Here is a 19,217-nt window from a genome sequence, read left to right as displayed (position 1 = left end):
TGATGAGGGGGTCGTTGTGAGAGAAATGCTTCAGCTTGAGATCTGCTTCGGAGAAAGTTATGGGGACATGAGACCATGTTGTTCCGAAGTGCTTGCCTTTGCATACATGATTGATTGCTCGAAGGTAATCTTTCCTCGGCCTCTTCGTCTCATGTACTGGCTTGTTGGACCCTCCGAAAATTGCATTGATTACATTCACCATTGGGCCTCCGGCATTGTTTACCTTCGGAGACCCTCCAACCATTTCTTCGACTTGTCCTGGCTCTACCTTCGGTACTGGTGGAAGATGGTAGTTTACGGGGTCATATCCTTGGGTGGATGTGCTTCGTGCCCATCCGTGGTTATACGCTGAAGGTGCCTATGGATGGTGCACTACGGGCGAAGCAGGCAGTGGCAAGTAATGTGGCACGTATGGCGTGGGGTTGTAGTTGAATGCTGGATGATTAGTTGGCCACTGAGGTGCCGAAGCCACAGACCTAGCTCTGTCTCCCTCGAAGGTGTAGTTCACTGACTTCAGCATCTCCGAAGGCTTCTTCTCGAGCTCTTCTTTCTTCTATTTGGTGAAGGGGCATTCGTTCGTCCAGTGGCCCTAGTCTTTGCCGTGAAAATAGAAAAATGGTACCTTTGGCCCTCGGCCTCCGCGGCCTCCTCTACCGCCTCGACCCCCTCTGTTTGACGGGCTTTGGAAATCAAGTTGCTGTTGGCCTCCTGAAAATGCATTCACAGGCTTTTGGCCTTGCTATTTTGGTTGGTCCGCATGCCAAGGCTTCGGATGCGACCACTGGTTTGTTCTTGCCTTCTTTTCTTGGTTCATGACCTCGATGCCTCTTCGTCTGCCCTTATCTGACTTGCAGTATTCTTGCATGACATCGAAGAGTTCTCCGATGCTTCGGGGCTTGCATCAGTCCAGATACTCCTGACAGGGCCCGATTCGTAACCCATTTGATGCAGCTTCGATGACTGTGAGATCAGCCATATTCGGAGCTTTGGCTCGCATTTGATGATGCGCTGCATGTGATGATGTGCTGCATGTATTCCTGGAGCGTCTCCTTCTCTCCTTGCTTGCAGTTGTGGAAATCACAAGATGTCAACTCCTCCGTCTTCAACCTCGGAAGCTGGTTAGCAGCTTCGATCGCAGCTGGCTCCACGAATAAATGTGACCCTTCGGGATACAGGCTTAGCAGTGATGCGCCGAGCCTTTCACGACCATGACAAAAGCCTTCGCCTTGATTGCTCAGCCTCCTCCGTTTGACTCTACAACAGGTTCGTATTTGAGTAAAGACTCCCTCGAGTCTATTTCCCTATCATACTAGGACAAGATCACCGTGTTGAAACGAGGTGGCCACGGCTCCCGTTCCAGCTCGACGGCCAATGGTGTCCAAGGTTCCTCGCGCCTGCTGGACCTTCGGTGATGCTCTCTCCTTTCTCTGTAATGCTCCCCTTCGAACACCTCCTCTTCAGAGTGATCCTGCCTCTCCCTTGGTCTTACCACCTCGGATCGGATGAGATCCTGAGGGCGCCTTTGGGGTGGACTCTCCATATCTTCTAGGTCTTCTGCCTCCGACTGGTACATGTGCTCCAGCATTCTTCTCTTTTCTTGTATTTGTTGTTGCAACTGCTAAAAGTGCATCTCATCCTCCTGCAGCTGCCGAAGGTGGTTCCTGGCTTCGGCAATTGCCCCTTCGACCGCCTTGCCCTTCGACCTTGTGTTGTGCTGGGAAGTTGATGGTTGTGCCACCCGGGCGACCTCGTGAGCTCGTGCGGCTGCTTCGTCGAGCCTTGCTTCGATCCTTCGGTACTCCACGATGTCCTTCGGCGTGACTCCCATCCCTTCGAGTTGGGACCTCGAACTGGCCGTTGGCGATGTTCTCGACTTCGAGACTTTCAACGCCTTCATCACTTGTCTAGTTTGACGATGAGAGCTCTGGTGTCCTCGGTCCGCCACGCCGAAGCGCTAGGTGTGTTGGAACGAACCACAGTGGGTGCCAAAACTGTTGGTGGAGGGTACCCATCGAGAGGAAGAAGCACCACAATAGCCTGCGGAACGAACTCTAACGACCTGAATCAAGAACAAGACACCTTCGAAGTAGGATACGTATCTCTATTCAACAGGAATCCGTCCCATCACTTACAGTTACAGGGGTATTTATAGGGGCCGGTTTCACCTACCCCCATCGTAATTACACCTTTTTACCCTCCCCCCAACAACTATCTTTCTTAAATATTCCAAGGGCATACAGTAATTTCCTATCTGAACCCCCCTTTACAGCTCATTATGCCCTTCGGGTCTGACTGGGCGCGTTCGTCTCCTTCGTCGCAGGCCCTCGGCTACCAAGCTTTTCCGCTCCTTCGGGTGCTTGACCCTAGCGCTGTCTTCGCTTCGCCCACCCTTCGGAATGACTTCGTCTTCGCAACCCTTCGGCTCAGCCGAAGACAATCGCTATGGTTCTGAAGCCAACAAGGTGATCACCATCAACCTTCGGCTTTTGACCCTTTGGCGCGATCTGAAGGTGGCACCCCCAACAGGGGGGGCGAGGTCGCCGCCGGCCGGGGTGGTGGTTGAGGCGGCGGTTTTAAACTTTCAGGTTTCCAGGGAGTGGGGGGTGCTCCATGGCTGGAGGCTATAAAGGGGAGGTCGGGGAAGGCGGCGGCCTGGTGGTGAGGTGAGGCAACATGGGAGCGCCGCTGCCGACCGGCGGGGCTGGACCTCCGGTGGATGGTGGCCGGCGATGGGGGTAATATGAAAGCCGGCGTGGCGGTGGGTGGTGGGTGGACGGGCGGCGCGACGGCGGCAGCCACCGGTCGGGGCTATAGAGGAGGGGGCGACGTCAGGAGAAAGAAGATAGGGAGGGGAGACGATGTTGGGAGGAAAAGATGGAGAGAAGGAAGAGCGTGGGCCGGCCCTTCTGTGATGGTGTATTCTAGTCAAATATGTGATTGCGAATAGCTCCCACCGCGGTCATGCCCGCTAGCTGCCCTGCTTCGCACCCTGCCGCTGCCGCGCGTTCCTACAAGACAAATCCGCGGTCGCGATCCTACTACTTGGCGCGATGGCACGCCCTTTCGCACGCGACGTGACTCGACAAATGCTCGCTTGCCGCCTGGAACTTTGAAGCATATGCGACGCGACCGTGGAGCAAGAAGACGCGCGTGAACCCCAAATATTCTTGGGGATCGGCTAGTAGTCGGCCTCCGTCATGATCTTCTCTTGATCAGTCACCGGTCGCGGTAGGCGAGGGTGCTTTTGGCAGCAGCCTCGGGGAAATGAAAAGACCATCAGGGAGGAATGAAATGTCAGGCCTTTCGATCGATCGATCTTGTGCCCCGCCGCCGCGCCCAGCGCCCCCCCCCCCCCCCCCCCCCCAATGTTTGCTTTCTCCGTGGGAAACTCAATTTTGTGTTGGGCAACCGCGGAAGACTGAATCGTGTCCGCGAATCATGTAGTGAGATCTGTGCCATCTTGTCCCATATGAGTGTATTATCATATTTTCATTTTTATTGCTGCCGTATTTCTGCACCTATTTGCAGTGTGCCCTGCTGCAATTTGACAGAAAGTTGGCAAGTGATGGACCGGGAAAGCGAGTGGAAAGTTTACTGTTTAGCTTTTCTGAACCGCCCCGCCACCCTCCTGCTGGCGATGATATTTTGTGGTTGTTCTTAAGCCGTTAACGTGTGGTTGTGGTTAGCCATTGCTAATTTGTTTTATTATTTTACTAGTTGCGAAATAGTGGGATAAGCATGTATAACCTTGCCTATAAATACTCACTTGTAGTGTTATATTTATACCATTTTTCTGACTTCATGTGCGTGCTGGTACCGCATACACTAGTGCCATTTGTACCAAGTACTCATTTGTAGTGCCATATATATAAAAATATCAGTGAATTTACTATCTGTTGAGCTCATCCTCTACGGTATGTGTGCAGGCTATTTATGTACCATGTAGATGCTGCACATTAACCAATTTACCTGGTACCATCCGGTACCCGAGCCTAAGCACATTGATTTATATGGATCATAGAGATACAAAATTTCCAGGAATTTCCGTAACATAGTCAAAGAATACCAGAGTACCACACATGTACCGGTACACGTTGTATTTCGACAACTAGATTCAAAATAATATAAAAGATCATGTGCAAATTTATTTAAGAATCAAAGCCACATCCAAACAAAAATGTACATGGTCATGTTGATCATGAGGCCAGTGTCTATTTTAGAAGTATGGACCTAATCAAAACAATGCTTAAAGTACATGTTCATGTGATTCGAACTTCGACACGGAATTGTACTTCATATACCTGCTCCACGAGCAAGGGAGCGCGCCACCATTTGCAACGGTGCCGCTAGATCAAGAATCTAAGGAACCACCGGAGATCAAGGAAGTAAGGACGGCGGGAGGCGGAGCAGACAGAGTCAAATTTCGAGGGGTGTTGCCTAGCTGCACACACATCAGAACAAAAATTAGGATCTCTCCACTCAATGAAGCAATTGGCAAGAAAAAAATGGATCAGCATATTGCACAGGCAAGGAAACATCACACAAGGTGCAAGGTGCAGTCTTGACATCAGCTTATACAAAGTGTTAATTTAGCTAGTAATATACTCTACAAAATAAAAGAAAAATCGCTGCCCGATGTAAGCAAGCATATCTCTCACAATAATCACACATCAATCATTGCAAGTGCCAGCTAAGCAAGCATATCTCTGACAATAAAAGACATTACAAGTTTGAGCATTTGGAATGAAATTAAGAAGAAAAATCATACGGAGAAGCGCAGGGGATGGTACCTACGGTAGGACACCTTGTGTAGATCTCTATTCTTCACCAGCAAAGCACAACACGAAGCGGCTCTATGCTCTTCTCATTTCTCAAATCGGCAAGCACCAAGAAAGTTTTCTCCCTTTCTCTCAGCAATTTTTTCCTCCGCGAATAGAGTAGCATCAGGCAAGCAGTAGCACTATGAAGCAGTTGGAGAACTGTTAGCGGTAAGCTGAGACCAACATAGCTAGTAGCAACATCAAGTTGAAGAAGGTTAGTAGTAACCAGAGTCCAAAGCAATTAGCAAAGATTTAATTAGCAGTAACCTGATTACTGATTCCACCTGCTTCATACTCCCATTTCACTACAATTCCAAGCATCCTAAAAACTTAAGTCATTAGCTTCATTTGTTTTCAGTTACTAACAACAGGTACAGGGCTATACTATGCTGTCAAATAAACTTGAGAGGCGCAATAACAGACAATAGAAACTGCAACTAGTGAGAGCCCATTGGTCAGCTCTAGCTAATGATCGTTTGTTGTGGGGAGCTAAAAGCTAAGTCGCTGGCACCTGAGATGAATCCGAGATCACGCGGAACTAAACTCGACCTGCATCTTATTCCACTCGAACACTCGCACGGAAGGACATAATTAACAAATCAACACATAATTAACCGGCGCGCACGCTGCTTCAGTCTCAAGCAGAGGCAAGCGAAAAGGGAAATGAAGTCTCCACCCAGCCTCCCCGTGACTCAGACGGGACCAACAGCCGCCCGAGGGACCGAGACGAAGCAGCTTCCGGTGATCATCGGAATCGAAACGGAGTCGGGGGCTCCGAGGCACGGGAACTGCAAGAGCTGGAGCTGGAGCTGGAGCTCGAGGCGGGAGCTGGCGGGGGAGGGCCGCCGTGCGGAGGGAGGGGGAGAGGTGTGTTAGTTTGATCTCAATCTGGATCGGTCCAACGACCGATCCGGAATTGGTTACGCGTCCCGATCGGGGGCGCACCGCCAGCCCAATGGCGGGTGGGCCCCCGTCGCGCAGCGCCACAATAAAAGAAGGGTGGGGGCCGGGGCACGGACGACGAAGTTCGCCGTTTGCCTACGAACCCACCTAAAACCCTAACTGATCCGATCGCGAAGGGTGGGCGCTGAAGCGACGGGAAGCACCATCGCCGCCGCCTCTGCACCCACGCCGGCTCCTCTGCATCGTCACCGCCGGCACCGCTCGACCTCACCGCCCCTCGTCCGCCCTCGTCCACGACTCCGGCACGACTTCCTCAATCCATGGCCAACACCAGCGAAGCCGGTTCGTCCACGGGGGTACGGCACTCTCTCTCTCTCTCTCTCGATTCCTATCTAGATCAGTCAAACTTTGTTGCCTAGTTAGTTAATTACCGAGCTAATTGATGGTTAGGGGATCCTAAGAATTCTATCAATGGTATCAGTTTAGCCTAACTAATCGTTGTTAGTCTCGGGCAAGAACCGATCCAAAGCATTTAGAAGGAGGGGAATAGCTTTAATCCGAGGAAAATTGCAAGGCAAGTAAGAAAAATCGAGTCAAACCCTTCGGGGTGACAGATCCCATCACACTCCGAGCCCAAAACCCTAACCCGCTAACCCTACCCCTAACCGGCCTACACGGGAGGACTCTTACCTCATCACCGGGAGCTCCTTGCTCCACGGGAAAGTACCACCGAGGCCCAGGAGCTCCGGTGCGCCTCCGCCATCGGTGGGCCGAGCCATCCCGAGCGCGCCATCGCTCGAGGATTCCCACCGTGCCTCGAGCGCGGACTAGTTCACCACCGCGAACCTACTCGACGGCGGCGCGCTCACGCACAGGCGAGCGCGCTCGCCGGCGAGGAGGCCCGTGGCGGCGCCGTCGCCCTTGGTCGCCGTCACGCGGAGGAAGAGGAGAGGCCGGGAGGAGCGGGCAGGGGGAGAAAGACGAAATGGTCCTAGGGTTTTGCGGGGAGCGGCTGCGACGCGGGGTTTTACCCGCCCGCGACGGCCGGACGGCCGTCGGATTTGATCCGACGGCTGCAGAGAGAGGACGGGCGCGCGGGCCACTTTTGGCCCAGGCGGGAAGCCGCTTTCCCGGCCCAGGCCCAGGTTGTGGCCTGGTGCGCGGGGAAGCGTCTCGCGCGGGAGTTTTGCCGCGCTGGGCCGGGCCGCGATGGGCCATTTTGGGCTCGATTTTGGACTGGTGCACAGTCAGATTTTGTGATTTTCTCAGAAACTATTTTAACCACTTAATGCATGATTTAATCTCTATTTTAATTTCACCAACGTGATAATTTCTATAGAGAGAAAGAAGTAAGAATGGTTCTGAAAGTTAGAAATATTTATTTTTTTCCGCTGCAAATTTAATTAAGTTATATCCTTTAATTATTTTAGACCCAACGAGATATTATAATTAAAGGAGTCAGTTTTCAGATTTTTCTATAGTTATAATATTGTTATTTTCTGACCAACGTTGATAATAGCAATATTACAATTTTTCAAGTCAGTTTTCAGTTTTCTACAGTTATAATATTGTTATTTTCTGACCAACGTTGATAATAGCAGTATTATAATTTTTTAAGTAAGTTTTCCATGCATTTGCTCTAATTCTGCCCAACGGTGTTTTAGAATTAATGCAGCTAGTTAATTGTATATCTTAATATTGACCAACGTTAAATTGAGATATGCAATTATTGTTTTATAAAAGCAGTTCTCACCTTTCTTGATTTAAATTTCAGGATCTAATGCCATGGCATTCATTAATGCTATACCGCCGTTGGATGGTTCCAACTATGGGGTATGAGCACAGAAGCTAGAAGTGGCACTCGCACTGTCAGATATCGATTTCTCTATCACCTCACCGTTTCCAGTTTGTCCTGAGGAACTGGTGAGCGATCCGGAAGAGACCTCTGCCGCTTGGCAAGCTCGTCAGAGAGAACATGCAAATGTTCAAATGAAGTTTGATCTTGAGAAAGCAAAATGGATCTCTTCCAACAGAAAGTGTTTGATGGTTATCAAAAGTTCCATCATAGACAGTATCAGGGGAGCAATCCCAGATTGCCCCACCGCAGTTGAGTACTTAAAGAAAGTGGAGAGTCAATTTGTTGGCTCTTCAAAAGCTTATGCTCAGACTCTGATTCAGAGGTTAGTCAATGATAAGTACACTGGCGGTGGTGTGAGAGAGCACATACTGAAAATGAGCAATATGGCATCTAAGCTAAAACCTATGGACATGGAGCTTCCTCATGCTTTTGTTGTCCATTTGGTTCTGGCTTCTCTGCCGAAAGAGTTTGAGACCTTTGTTGTTAACTACAACATCAGCCCAGACACATGGGACTTAGAGAAGCTCATTGCGATGTGTGTGCAAGAAGAGGAAAGACTCAAAGCCTCGCATGGTGACACGCTCAACTATGTTAGGCACAAAAGAAACAACTCTTCAGATAAAAACACGAGGCCACAAGGGAAACCTCAGTTCAAACGAGGTTTCACTTCTTCTTCTTCTGCGACTCACCCGGGCAAGGGTGCAAAGAAAGATCAACCACACATTGAAAAGGATCAATGTATGTGGTGTCACAAGACGGGACACTACAAGAAAGATTGCCCAGATTTTCTACGGCATTTAATTAAGAAAGGTGAGGATGTTATCACTTTTATCGATGAGACCCTGTATGTAAGTTATTCTAAATCTACTTGGTGGATTGACTCAGGTGCAACTGTTCATGTTGCTAATTCCTTGCAGGGTATAAGTACAAAGATGATGCTACAAAGAGGGGATAGATGGCTGAAAGTCGCCAATGGAGTTAGAGCCGACGTTGAAGCAGTTTGTCAACTCACGTTAGAGTTAGAGAATGGCTTTAAACTCCAGTTACATAATGTTCTTTATGTACCCTCTTTGTCTAGAAATTTAATTTCAGTATCATGTTTGGCAGATGATGGTTATAAGTGCCATTTTGGCAAAGAACAATGTGAGATTTTATTTGAAAGTCAGTGTGTTGGTCTTGCCATCCGACAAGACAAACTTTATATGTTGCCTATGCATGAGACTGTAAATTCTGTTAGCAATACCACGAGTATTGAACGCACGTCTAACGACGCAAGTCATAAGCGCAAACGATGCGACAACGAAAATTCAGCGAAATTATGGCACTGTCGTTTAGGCCATATTTCGAGGGGGAGAATTGAGAGATTAATTAAAGAAAATATTCTCCATCGTTAGATTTTTCAAATGAAGAATATTGCATCGATTGCGTTAAAGGAAAGTACGTTAAGAACATAAAGAAAGGAGCTAAACGCAGTTCAGGGGTTTTGGAGATAGTACACACAGATATCTGTGGTCCATTTCCCATAAAATCTGTAGACGGTTATGATTCGTTCATAACATTTACGGATGACTATTCGCGTTATGGATATATTTATCCAATCAAAGAAAGATCAGAAGCGTTAGATAAGTTTAAGATTTTTAAGGCTGAAGTAGAAAATCAGCAAAATCTTAAAATAAAAATAGTAAGATCTGACCGTGGAGGTGAGTACTACGGTCGTCACACCCCGTATGGCCAAGTTCCTGGACCTTTTGCAAGGTTTCTACAGGAAAATGGAATAGTAGCCCAGTACTCTACACCGGGCGAGCCTCAGCAAAATGGAGTCGCTGAAAGACGTAACCGTACCTTAATGGATATGGTGAGAAGTATGCTAAGCTACTCCACGTTACCGATTAATTTGTGGATGAAGGCGTTAAAAACCGCTATCCATATTCTTAATCGCGTACCGAGTAAGTCGGTGCCTAAAACACCGTACGAGTTATGGACAGGGAGAAAATCTACACTTAACTATTTACATGTGTGGGGCTGTCCAGCTGAGGCGAAAGTATTTAATCCAAATATCGGAAAGTTGGACCCTAAGACAGTAAGTTGCCATTTTATTGGCTATCCGGAAAAGTCGAAGGGTTATCGTTTCTACTGTCCTAACGGATATACAAAGTTCGTAGAAACGAGACACGCTGTCTTTTTGGAGGATCAGATGATGAGGGGGAGCACGGTAGCTCGGAAGATTGATCTTGAGGAGAAGCGGGTTTTCGTACCTACTCCGATGATCCAAGATCCATTTTTCGTGTTGCCTGTTGCTGCTTCACCTACGGCGTCAGCACCTGCTGCTAGTTTTTCACCAGTTGCTGCGTCACCTACGGTGCCAGCACCTGCTGTTAGTTCTCCAGCTGCGGCAACGAGTGAGAACCAGGAACCTGTCCTTCAGGATCCGACAGAACCGATAGCCGCACATCAGGGGGAGCAACAGCAGCCCCAAGTGGAAGAAGTGCCGATAGCTGAGGCACCGAGAAGATCTCAAAGAATAAGAAAGCCCGCTATTTCGAGTGATTATCAAATCTATAATAGCGAGGAAATTCAGATGGAGGGTGACCCCACTTCGTTTGAAGAAGCCATGAGAAGCGCTCATTCGTCTGAGTGGTTGGAAGCCATGAAAGACGAAATGAAATCGATGAGTACCAACGATGTTTGGGATTTAGAAGAAATTCCTAAAGGAGCCAAAACAGTAGGCTGTAAATGGGTCTACAAGACAAAATGTGACTCCAAAGGGAATATAGAAAGATATAAAGCGCGACTTGTGGCGAAAGGTTTCACGCTAAGAGAAGGGATAGACTATAATGAAACATTTTCTCCTGTTTCATGCAAGGATTCCTTCAGGATTATAATGGCGTTAGTGGCACATTATAATTTAGAATTACATCAGATGGATGTAAAGACGGCGTTCCTCAACGGGGATCTTTATGAGAACGTTTACATGGCACAGCCGAAAGGTTTCGTCGTGGAAGGAAAAGAAAAGATGGGATGTCGTCTAAAGAAATCCATTTATGGATTAAAGCAAGCCTCCAGACAGTGGTATTTAAAATTCGATGAAACCGTAAGAAAATTTGGTTTCAAAGAAAATGAGGAGGACAACTGCATTTATGCGAAATTTAAGAATGGAAAATTTGTTTTCCTTATCTTATATGTGGATGTAAGAAAATTTGGTTTCAAAGAAAATGAGGAGGACAACTGCATTTATGCGAAATTTAAGAATGGAAAATTTGTTTTCCTTATCTTATATGTGGATGATATCCTGCTTGCTAGCAGCGATATTGATCTGCTATTAGAGACAAAGAAATTCTTGTCCTCAAAGTTTGATATGAAAGATTTAGGTGAAGCCTCATTCGTTTTAGGAATTGAGATTCACCGAGACAGAAACAAGGGGGTTTTAGGATTATCGCAGAAAGCATACCTAGAAAAGGTACTAAAGAAGTACGGTATGCATGCGAGTAAGCCAACACCTGCTCCTATAGTCAAGGGCGATAGTTATGGGAAATTTCAGTGTCCCAGAAATCAGTACGAAATCGATCAGATGAAAGCGGTACCATATGCTTCAGCTGTCGGAAGCCTACATTATGCTCAAGTATGTACGCGCCCTGACTTAGCTTTTGTCACCGGGATACTTGGCAGATTCCAAAGCAATCCAGGGATAGAACACTGGAAAATGGTTAAGAAAGCCTTGCGTTATGTGCAACGAACGAAAGACCTCATGCTAACATACAGGAGATCTGAATCTCTAGTGATAGAGGGTTATTCAGACTCAGACTTTGCGGGGGACAAGGATGATAGAAAATCCACGTCAGGCTATGTGTTTACTCTCGCAGGTGGAGCTATATCGTGGAAAAGCTCCAAACAGACAGTAACTGCATCATCTACGATGTATGCAGAATTTATAGCTTGTTATGAGGCATCGGGGCAGGTTAAATGGCTAAAGAAATTTATACCCGGATTAAGAGTGGTTGACAGCATAGAAAAACCACTAAAGATGTACTGCGACAATGAGCCTGCAGTATTTTACGCTCACAACAACAAGTCGAGTGGAGCTGCCAAACACATCGACATAAAGTTTTATGTTGTTAAAGAGCAAATCCAGAATCATACAATCAGTCTTGAGTATTTGAGCACAAAGAAAATGTTAGCGGATCCGCTCACAAAAGGCTTACCACCCAATGTGTTCAGAGAACACTTAGCCGGCATGGGTTTACGGGAAAGCCTATGATTCCTGGACAGTAAGGGCCCAAAAGTACGGTTCTGTTTCAAACAGAAAAGTGTGTTGTGGCTGTTAATCCAGCGGTAATAACTGTTGAGACGAGGCATGCTCGATGCACTAATCTGAATGAAATCGGATGTAAGAAGTGAGTAAGTAAGTTGAGATCAAAGGGGAGAATGTTAGTTTGATCTCAATCCGGATCGGTCCAACGACCGATCCGGAATTGGTTACGCGCCCCGATCGGGGGCGCACCGCCAGCCCAATGGCGGGTGGGCCCCCGTCGCGCAGCGCCACAATAAAAGAAGGGTGGGGGCCGGGGCACGGACGACGAAGTTCGCCGTTTGCCTACGAACCCACCTAAAACCCTAACTGATCCGATCGCGAAGGGTGGGCGCTGAAGCGACGGGAAGCACCATCGCCGCCGCCTCTGCACCCACGCCGGCTCCTCTGCATCGTCACCGCCGGCACCGCTCGACCTCACCGCCCCTCGTCCGCCCTCGTCCACGACTCCGGCACGACTTCCTCAATCCATGGCCAACACCAGCGAAGCCGGTTCGTCCACGGGGGGTACGGCACTCTCTCTCTCTCTCGATTCCTATCTAGATCAGTCAAACTTTGTTGCCTAGTTAGTTAATTACCGAGCTAATTGATGGTTAGGGGATCCTAAGAATTCTATCAAGGTGGAGAGGGCGGAGAAAGGGAGGCGAATCGGGTGCTGAATGCTGACCTGGAGCCCATGGCGTCCCGGCGGGGAGCCCCGGCGGTGCGTGGGCGGCGGTGGGCGTCCGCGCCGGCGAGGTGCTCAATGGAATGCCGCGTAGGCGAGGAGGCGTCGGGAATGGGCTGGGGGCCAGGCGCGGCGCGTGGCGGAGGCGAGGAGGCGTCGGGAATGGGCCGGGGCAGCGATGCATCGCGAGCCATGCCAGCGGCACCGCCGCGCCATCGCAGGAAGCGCGCGCGAGCAGATCGTGAAAGGGAGAGCGAGGAGGCCGCGCCCCTCGCCTCGGCCTGCCGGCGGACGAGCTGCCAGACGCCAGGCCGCCTGTCACCGGATCTGGGCCGTGTTGCTCCGCGCCAGATACGCCGCGCGCTGCCGGATGGAGACCTTATGAGACGGGCGAGAGGCGTGGTAAGGAGCTCTTTGCTGCGATGCCAAAGTGAGCTGGAGCGCACGCCGGGCCACCAGATTTGGCGAATGGGTCACTGCCGGGTACATCGGGAGTTCGGGACCCTCACCTTGTACGCCTCGCCGCCACCCCTGGATGGTCGCGAAGCGCCTTGGATCGTCAGAGGCAAAACTTGGCACCCTCGTCGTCGTCGCCGGACGAGTCGATCAGCCGTGGACTGGGGGCCGCGGCGGCGAGCTCGCAGATGTCTCACCGCCGATGCCGGTTCTGACCCCAGGGCCATTGGATCTAGCCTTGGCGCCGCCGGTTCTGACCACGGGGCCTTGCCGTCTCCGTCGAGCAGAGTCGGGGAGACGCCACGGCGAGACGGAGCCGTACCGTTGGTGAGGGGAGGGGAGGGGCGAAATGGGAGAGGTGGTTCAAATGATTTTGAATCGGTGAGAGAGAGGGCCGGTTGTTTTACTGCGTATAGATCATGAAAAGGTACGTGATGTGACGTAAATCAGATTAGTTTGCTACCGGTACAAACACCTGCCTAGCTTCATTCGTCTCCGTCCGCTGTTTCTCGAGATCGACGCCAAAACTCGCATAAACGGAGTGGCTCTTTCACATCACATCGATGGCACCCGTTTGCGTGAGGGAAGAGGGCACACGCATCGCCCAATGTTGCATTGTGCATGTCGCCAATATGTTCCTCCAGTTTCAGTAACCTGAGCCGTGCAGGCTCTGTGTTCGCAAGTCCTAGTGTTCTCTTTTCCCTTTCTCTTTTTTTCCCCTGAAAAGTAAACACGTCCTGTTGTTTCTTTGCTCTTGCGATTCCAGAATCTTACGAGCAAATTCACCTATACAGGTGGCAGAATTCACCCAAAGCTAATTTTGCGGTTGACCGGAAATTCAGAAAGGTACGGTCGATTCGGCCGCATGCACCCCGCAGTCCGAAGGCTGAGTACAGTGGCTCGCCTCACTCTCACCCTGTCACGTCAGCTCTCGTCCCCACTCTCACCCTACCCCTCCGGTGCAGAGGCTACAGTGCTAGCTCTTACTTCTCTCTCATCCACGTCAGCTTTTTTTCCAGATAATTATTTCACCCTCTTTTGTTCGCGTACGCAAAATAATTCAATAAACTAATTTTATTCATCTTAAAAAGTTACTAATTACGTAATAAATAAAAAATTTCATAATAAATAAAAAAATTACATAAAAAATAAAAAAATTACATAAAAAATAAAAAAATTACATAAATCTAAGGATGACTATGTGCCCACACATGCTCAACCAAATCTTACTGGAGGTGTGCATATATCGGTGAGTCCCTCATCTCGGTATCCATCTGAATTCTGGCAGCTAGGTTTGGTGGTGTATCGTTGTGGATCGCCGGACCAACATTGGACGCAATTGTCTCATAGATCTCGTCTAAATCGGTGGTAGATGAAGACATGGCATCGAGAATAGTGAAATGGAAGTGTAGATGGGAGAAATGAGCTCAAATGGAGTGTGGAAGGAGTGAAAACCGGGTGGGGTATTTATAGGGGGTTGGAGATGAAATTTGAAATTTTTTGCAAAATTTTTTAAATTTTTTAGAGTTCAAACGGTTAAATAACGGCTAGTTCAACGGATAGTCCGCGTGGACCAATCAAAACGCGCCACGTCACGTCCTCTCGCCTGGGACCCGCCGCGCCAACGCACCGCCTCGCTACCCCCCGCCTACCGCCCCGACGCGCCTGCCAACGCGGGCAAGAGCGGGGCGATAGCGCCCGCTCTCGCCAGGCGGTATTGATACCGCTTCTCTCTCCCTCTCGCCGCCTCTCACCTCACTCTCGTATGGGCTGGGGCGACAGGGGGCGGTATCGCCCCCCGTTGGCACCAGCAGAAGAGTCGCAGAGCTGTTCACGTGGTGGGTTCCACACCCACGTCATTATCTCTTCCCGTCCTCATCGAGCGGCCAGTCTTTCCCTTTTCTTTTCTCCGCTCTCTTTCCTCTCCCTCTTTTTTCTCTTTGTTGGATCCTGAGTTCTGATTTCCGAGCTTCCGGCGAGGATCGTTTTGCGGGGAGCGAGCAGGTGCGGAGCTCCGCAAGAGGAGGTGTGATCTCCCTCAGCGACCGAGGAGCCGAAGACGACGGCAGCCCGGCGGCTGAACTCCCTCGACAAGCAAGGGCGCACAGCCCTGACGCCGGCGTCCGTGATGAAGGAGCACGGCACGGCCCGGAGGAGCTGCGGCCGGCGCTCTGCTTGTCCGCCCGCCATGCTGGTGAGCGTGGCGGCGGCCACCTCATTTTTTTTCTCCTTTTCTTTTGTTGTATATTTTTTCTAAAAGTTATCCATAAAACTTTTATTGTTTCATGAAATTGTTGTTCAAACTTTTTTGACATTTTTGGTTATGAATTATTTTTTTGAATTCTGGTCCTAATTTTTGCTTCTGGACTTTTTGTTTCAACTTTTTTCTCCGAAATGTTTCTCCCAAATTTCTCGAATAATTTTTGTTCCGATTTTATTTTATTTTCTGCGTTTTTTTACAAACTTTTGTATTTCAACAAAATCTATATATGCAAAACTTTCTGTTTGAACAAATTTGTGTAAAGAATTTGCAACACAATTTTTGTATTCAAATTGTTTTCTATATAACATTTGTATATATATTTTTTAAAAGAAACGAATAGGGAGAGGGACTCCATGTGGGAAGCTGTTCCGACAGCCGGTCGGAAATCAACCGTACGTAACACTTCTCCCGGGTGACCGTAAATTTGCATGCCCCACGATTCCTTGTGGGAGTCTCACTGAGCAGAGAACCACTCCCTCTGCTCAGTTCACCAGTTGCTCAGGCGATCAAAAAGGGGCCATGATCATTGGCATCATTTCCCTTGGCTCGCAAGTCGTCTGCTGTCACGGCTGAACATGACAAGCTCCATTGGTGATCCCCGTGATGATGCGCTCTCGTGCAGGAGGGAGACACGGCGTGTGCAGCGCTCTCCCCTGGATCCCTCCTCCGCTAGCTTTTCCCTTCCTTTCTAGGGAAATTAAAATAGCTGACGCAGAGCTCGCTTGCCTTCCTTTTATCGCTTTGGTACGGTGATACTTGCTAGGGAGTAGGGAGCCTAGCAGTGATCATGTAGCATCATAACAATGAAACTTTGCCAAGTAGTACATTTTTTAAAAGTGTATAAAACCGCGTAGTTCATAGTGGATCCTCTGCTCTGTTTTTAATCTCTATAAGAAAATGGCCCCGTCTCATACAATACACATATTGTATTGTTAGCAGCAAGCTAGGTGACTCCATGTTACGGCTAAATCATCATTTTTTTTCTAGAATTCCAGCCTTTTGGTCTAAGAGAGAAAAAAGGCTTATGATACAGTAATTAGATCAGAAAGGCGCCTTTGCATGATGGTAAGGCAATAAAAATTGTTTTAGGATCAAAAGGGCGCATCTTTGTTTTATGTGAATAAAAGGGCATCTATTTATTTGACTACTAGAATTTTACTAGCTTCTTTATCATTTTTTTTTTGAAGCAGTAGGTTTCATTGGCACATTTGATTACATCTTCTTCGTGGTAATTCTCTAGAGTAGAAACGTTAATGGATATATTGACATTTCACTCAATCGATATCTTGTTATTCTATCTGTAGTGATTAGAAGACTGCAAATACAATGCTTCCAAAATTCTTGTAAAGAAAGAGAAGAAGAGGACATAGAAAAGAGTACCAATTATATGAGATTTTGTAGGATATAACAGGCGTCATTTGTTTCTCAGCTCTGCTTTACTCGTCATTATAGAAAGTGGCATTGTCACCAGCGAGCTAGGTGACTCCATGTTATGCCTAAATCAGGCATACCTTCTAGAGTTTCATATTTTAGTTTAAGAAAAAAAGGGCTTGTGGTCAGCCGATCACTATGATCAGATTATAGAGGCACTTTTACATGGTGGTAAGGCAAAGAAAAAAATGAGTTCAGAGTCAAAATGCACATCTTCTTAATTCGAAAAAGCACATCAATTTGACTCCTACAATTTTCTGACTTCTATATGATCATTGTACGATGTACTTTTAATGCCATTTTTCTCTACGGTGGAAACTTTATAATGGATGTAATTAAATTTATCAAAGTTATGTTGTTCTGTTATACTTCCTCCGTTCCAAAATTATTAGTCGTTTTGGTTTTTCTAGGTGCATAGTTTTTTATATACATCTAGATATATATTATTATATTTAGAAGTATATCAAAATCTATGTATCTAGAAAATCTAAAAGTACTAATAATTTGGGATGGAGGGAGTAGATTAATAGTGAGTAAAAAAAGAGATGCGTGTCTCAAGCGCAAATATGATTGCAAATACGCACACAACTTAAGAACTACAGTAATCCTTCCATCCCATAAAGACCGTTCTTTTAGAAAATTTCAGATAGTACAAAATGACCATGTTATCTCTAATTAACTATAGCAGTTGTGATTAAAAATCATGCTGTTTATTTAGTTCCGTAGATCCTTAATAAATGTAAATGCATTAGAACCTAAAAAATAACATCTACTTAAGCACTTGATTAGCTCCAATCCCTTTTCTATGCAATTATTTCTTGGTATTTGATATTGCTTTAATTAGATGAATTTTACTATAATCTAAAATCTAAAAGAACACTCTTTATGAGATAAAATTTGAAAAGCTAAATGAATAGTTTTGTGGGACGGAGGAAGTACTGCGGAAGAAACAAGAGGAAATGTCATAAAAAAAGAACAATAATGTAAAATTACTTTACAGTTAAGCCCCTCTATTTTTTGTATTCTAAATCAAACAACCCTGCTAGAACTCCGACCATGGGTGCCATACCCGAACGGACGGCGGCGGCCAATGTCGTGCCGGAGCCCAGCCCCAGTCGTCCCGTACACCGGAAGCTCAGCCCCGCACGCTCTCCGGCAACGCGTGCCACTACTCCCCGGAGCAATGGCCGCGAGGTTCTCGAGCTCGAACAAGTCGGAGCTGGCGTCGCTGCTCTGCTCGCCGCCGTCGCTGTCCTCCTCCACTTCCACCACCGGGATTCGCCTGCAGCCAGAGGCGGCCGCGGCAACGGCCACCTCGCCGTCGATGTCCAAGAACCGCACGGTCCGGCTCCGGCCCCGACTCCGGCTCGGCCGCACCCGCGCCCCCGCCGATGGCGGCGTCTTGGCGAGGCAGGGGCGCGCGGTCGACGGAGCCGTCGAGCACGCCGGATCCTCGTCCGCCGGCGCCGGGTGCTGCCGCGCGGAATGCCGCTTGCCGGAGAAGATGGCGTTGATCAGGCTGGCGAGCCGCGCGCCGGGGGAGGCCGGCCTGCGGCAGGCGCCGCGGGCCGAGGCGGCGGACGGCTTCCTCGCGCCCCTCGCCTTGTCCGCCGCCGCCGGCTGCTGCTGCTGCTGCGGCGGCGGCTTCTCCCCGGGTGCCACGGAGGCCCCCCCAACGCCGCCGGAGGTGCGGATGGGGCGGAGGCGGCGGAGGGAGTACTCGACCTCGGACGACGAGAAGTACCCGCGGCCGGAGCAGTCGTCCGCGGGTGCCGGCGCCGCCCGGTGGCTGGCGGCCAAGGACGGCTTGTAGTAGTAGCAATGCAGGGGCGCCTCTTGCTTCCGCTCGGCGCTCCCAGCCGATCTCGCCGCGGCCGCCGTGGTTCCCGGCCCGCCGGGCTGGTCGTCGAGGGAATCGCAGATGGCGTCGAGCAGCGTGGACGAGAAGGACGGCTGGCCGGCCCGCCGCCTGGGCCTCTCCCGCGCCGGCGCCGGCGCCCACCTCTCCATTGTTCGAGCGCAGTCGAGCAGAGAGAGCGGCCGGCGTGCGGTGCGAGGCAATGATGATATAGGCGAGCCTAGCTAGCGGTGGAGGGGGCAGGGGAGCTAGCTAGAAAGCGAAGGAGGGGCTGCAATGGCGGGCGCGCGTGTGAGTCGGGGGAGTGGAGTGCGGGCGTGCGGGGCGAGGGGATCGTGTTGTCTGGGTGTCCCTCTGTGCCCTTGATGCTTCGATTCCTTCCCGCTGCCGCCTGCCCGCCTCTCTCTCTTTCCTGGCCTCCTTTGCCTTTTGCTTTGTCGGCGCCGGCACCAGGAACGTGCCTCTTGCCATCAAAAAACAAAAAGGAACGTGCCTCTTCCTTATCACTGCTGCTGCCTACTGGTTCACCATTTCTAGGTGAACAGTTTAATCTCAAGCCCAAAATTTAAATTCTGTGTTCTAAGCACGCTACTAAATTTGAAAATCTAATACAATACATACGAACCAGACGAACATTACTAAGAATTTTGTTTCT

The 19,217-nt window shown here is 49.1% G+C and overlaps 1 protein-coding gene and 1 long non-coding RNA gene across 5 annotated transcripts; both read right to left on the bottom strand.

Annotated features, from left to right (window-relative positions):
• Positions 1 to 4,120: 4,120 nt before the first annotated feature.
• LOC112876159 lies at positions 4,121 to 13,376 on the bottom strand. 4 transcript variants are annotated; one of them, XR_003225265.1, is made up of 4 exons: positions 12,555 to 13,376; positions 5,088 to 5,142; positions 4,791 to 4,960; positions 4,121 to 4,441 (listed from the first exon to the last, which is right to left on the bottom strand). It is a non-coding gene; the product is annotated as an uncharacterized LOC112876159 (long non-coding RNA). The 4 variants fall into 4 exon arrangements; XR_003225267.1 differs by having other exon boundaries at positions 13,064 to 13,376; XR_003225266.1 differs by lacking the exon at positions 5,088 to 5,142.
• Positions 13,377 to 17,733: 4,357 nt separating this feature from the next.
• On the bottom strand, positions 17,734 to 18,852 carry LOC112872989 (protein BIG GRAIN 1-like). The gene has a single exon (XM_025936023.1). It carries the CDS (start codon positions 18,712 to 18,714, stop codon positions 17,734 to 17,736), a length of 981 nt encoding a protein of 326 aa, XP_025791808.1. The 5' UTR covers positions 18,715 to 18,852.
• Between the last annotated feature and the right edge of the window lie 365 nt (positions 18,853 to 19,217).

Source organism: Panicum hallii, chromosome 9 (assembly GCF_002211085.1).
Source record: "Panicum hallii strain FIL2 chromosome 9, PHallii_v3.1, whole genome shotgun sequence".
NCBI lineage: Eukaryota > Viridiplantae > Streptophyta > Magnoliopsida > Poales > Poaceae > Panicum > Panicum hallii.
Note: the sequence above shows the minus strand (reverse complement) of the source record. Positions and strands in the feature narration are given on the sequence as shown.

Coding starts and splice junctions, on each gene's coding strand:
- LOC112872989 (XM_025936023.1), bottom strand. CDS start 18,714: ATGGAGAGGTGGGCGCCGGCGCCGGCGCGGGAGAGGCCCAGGCGGCGG.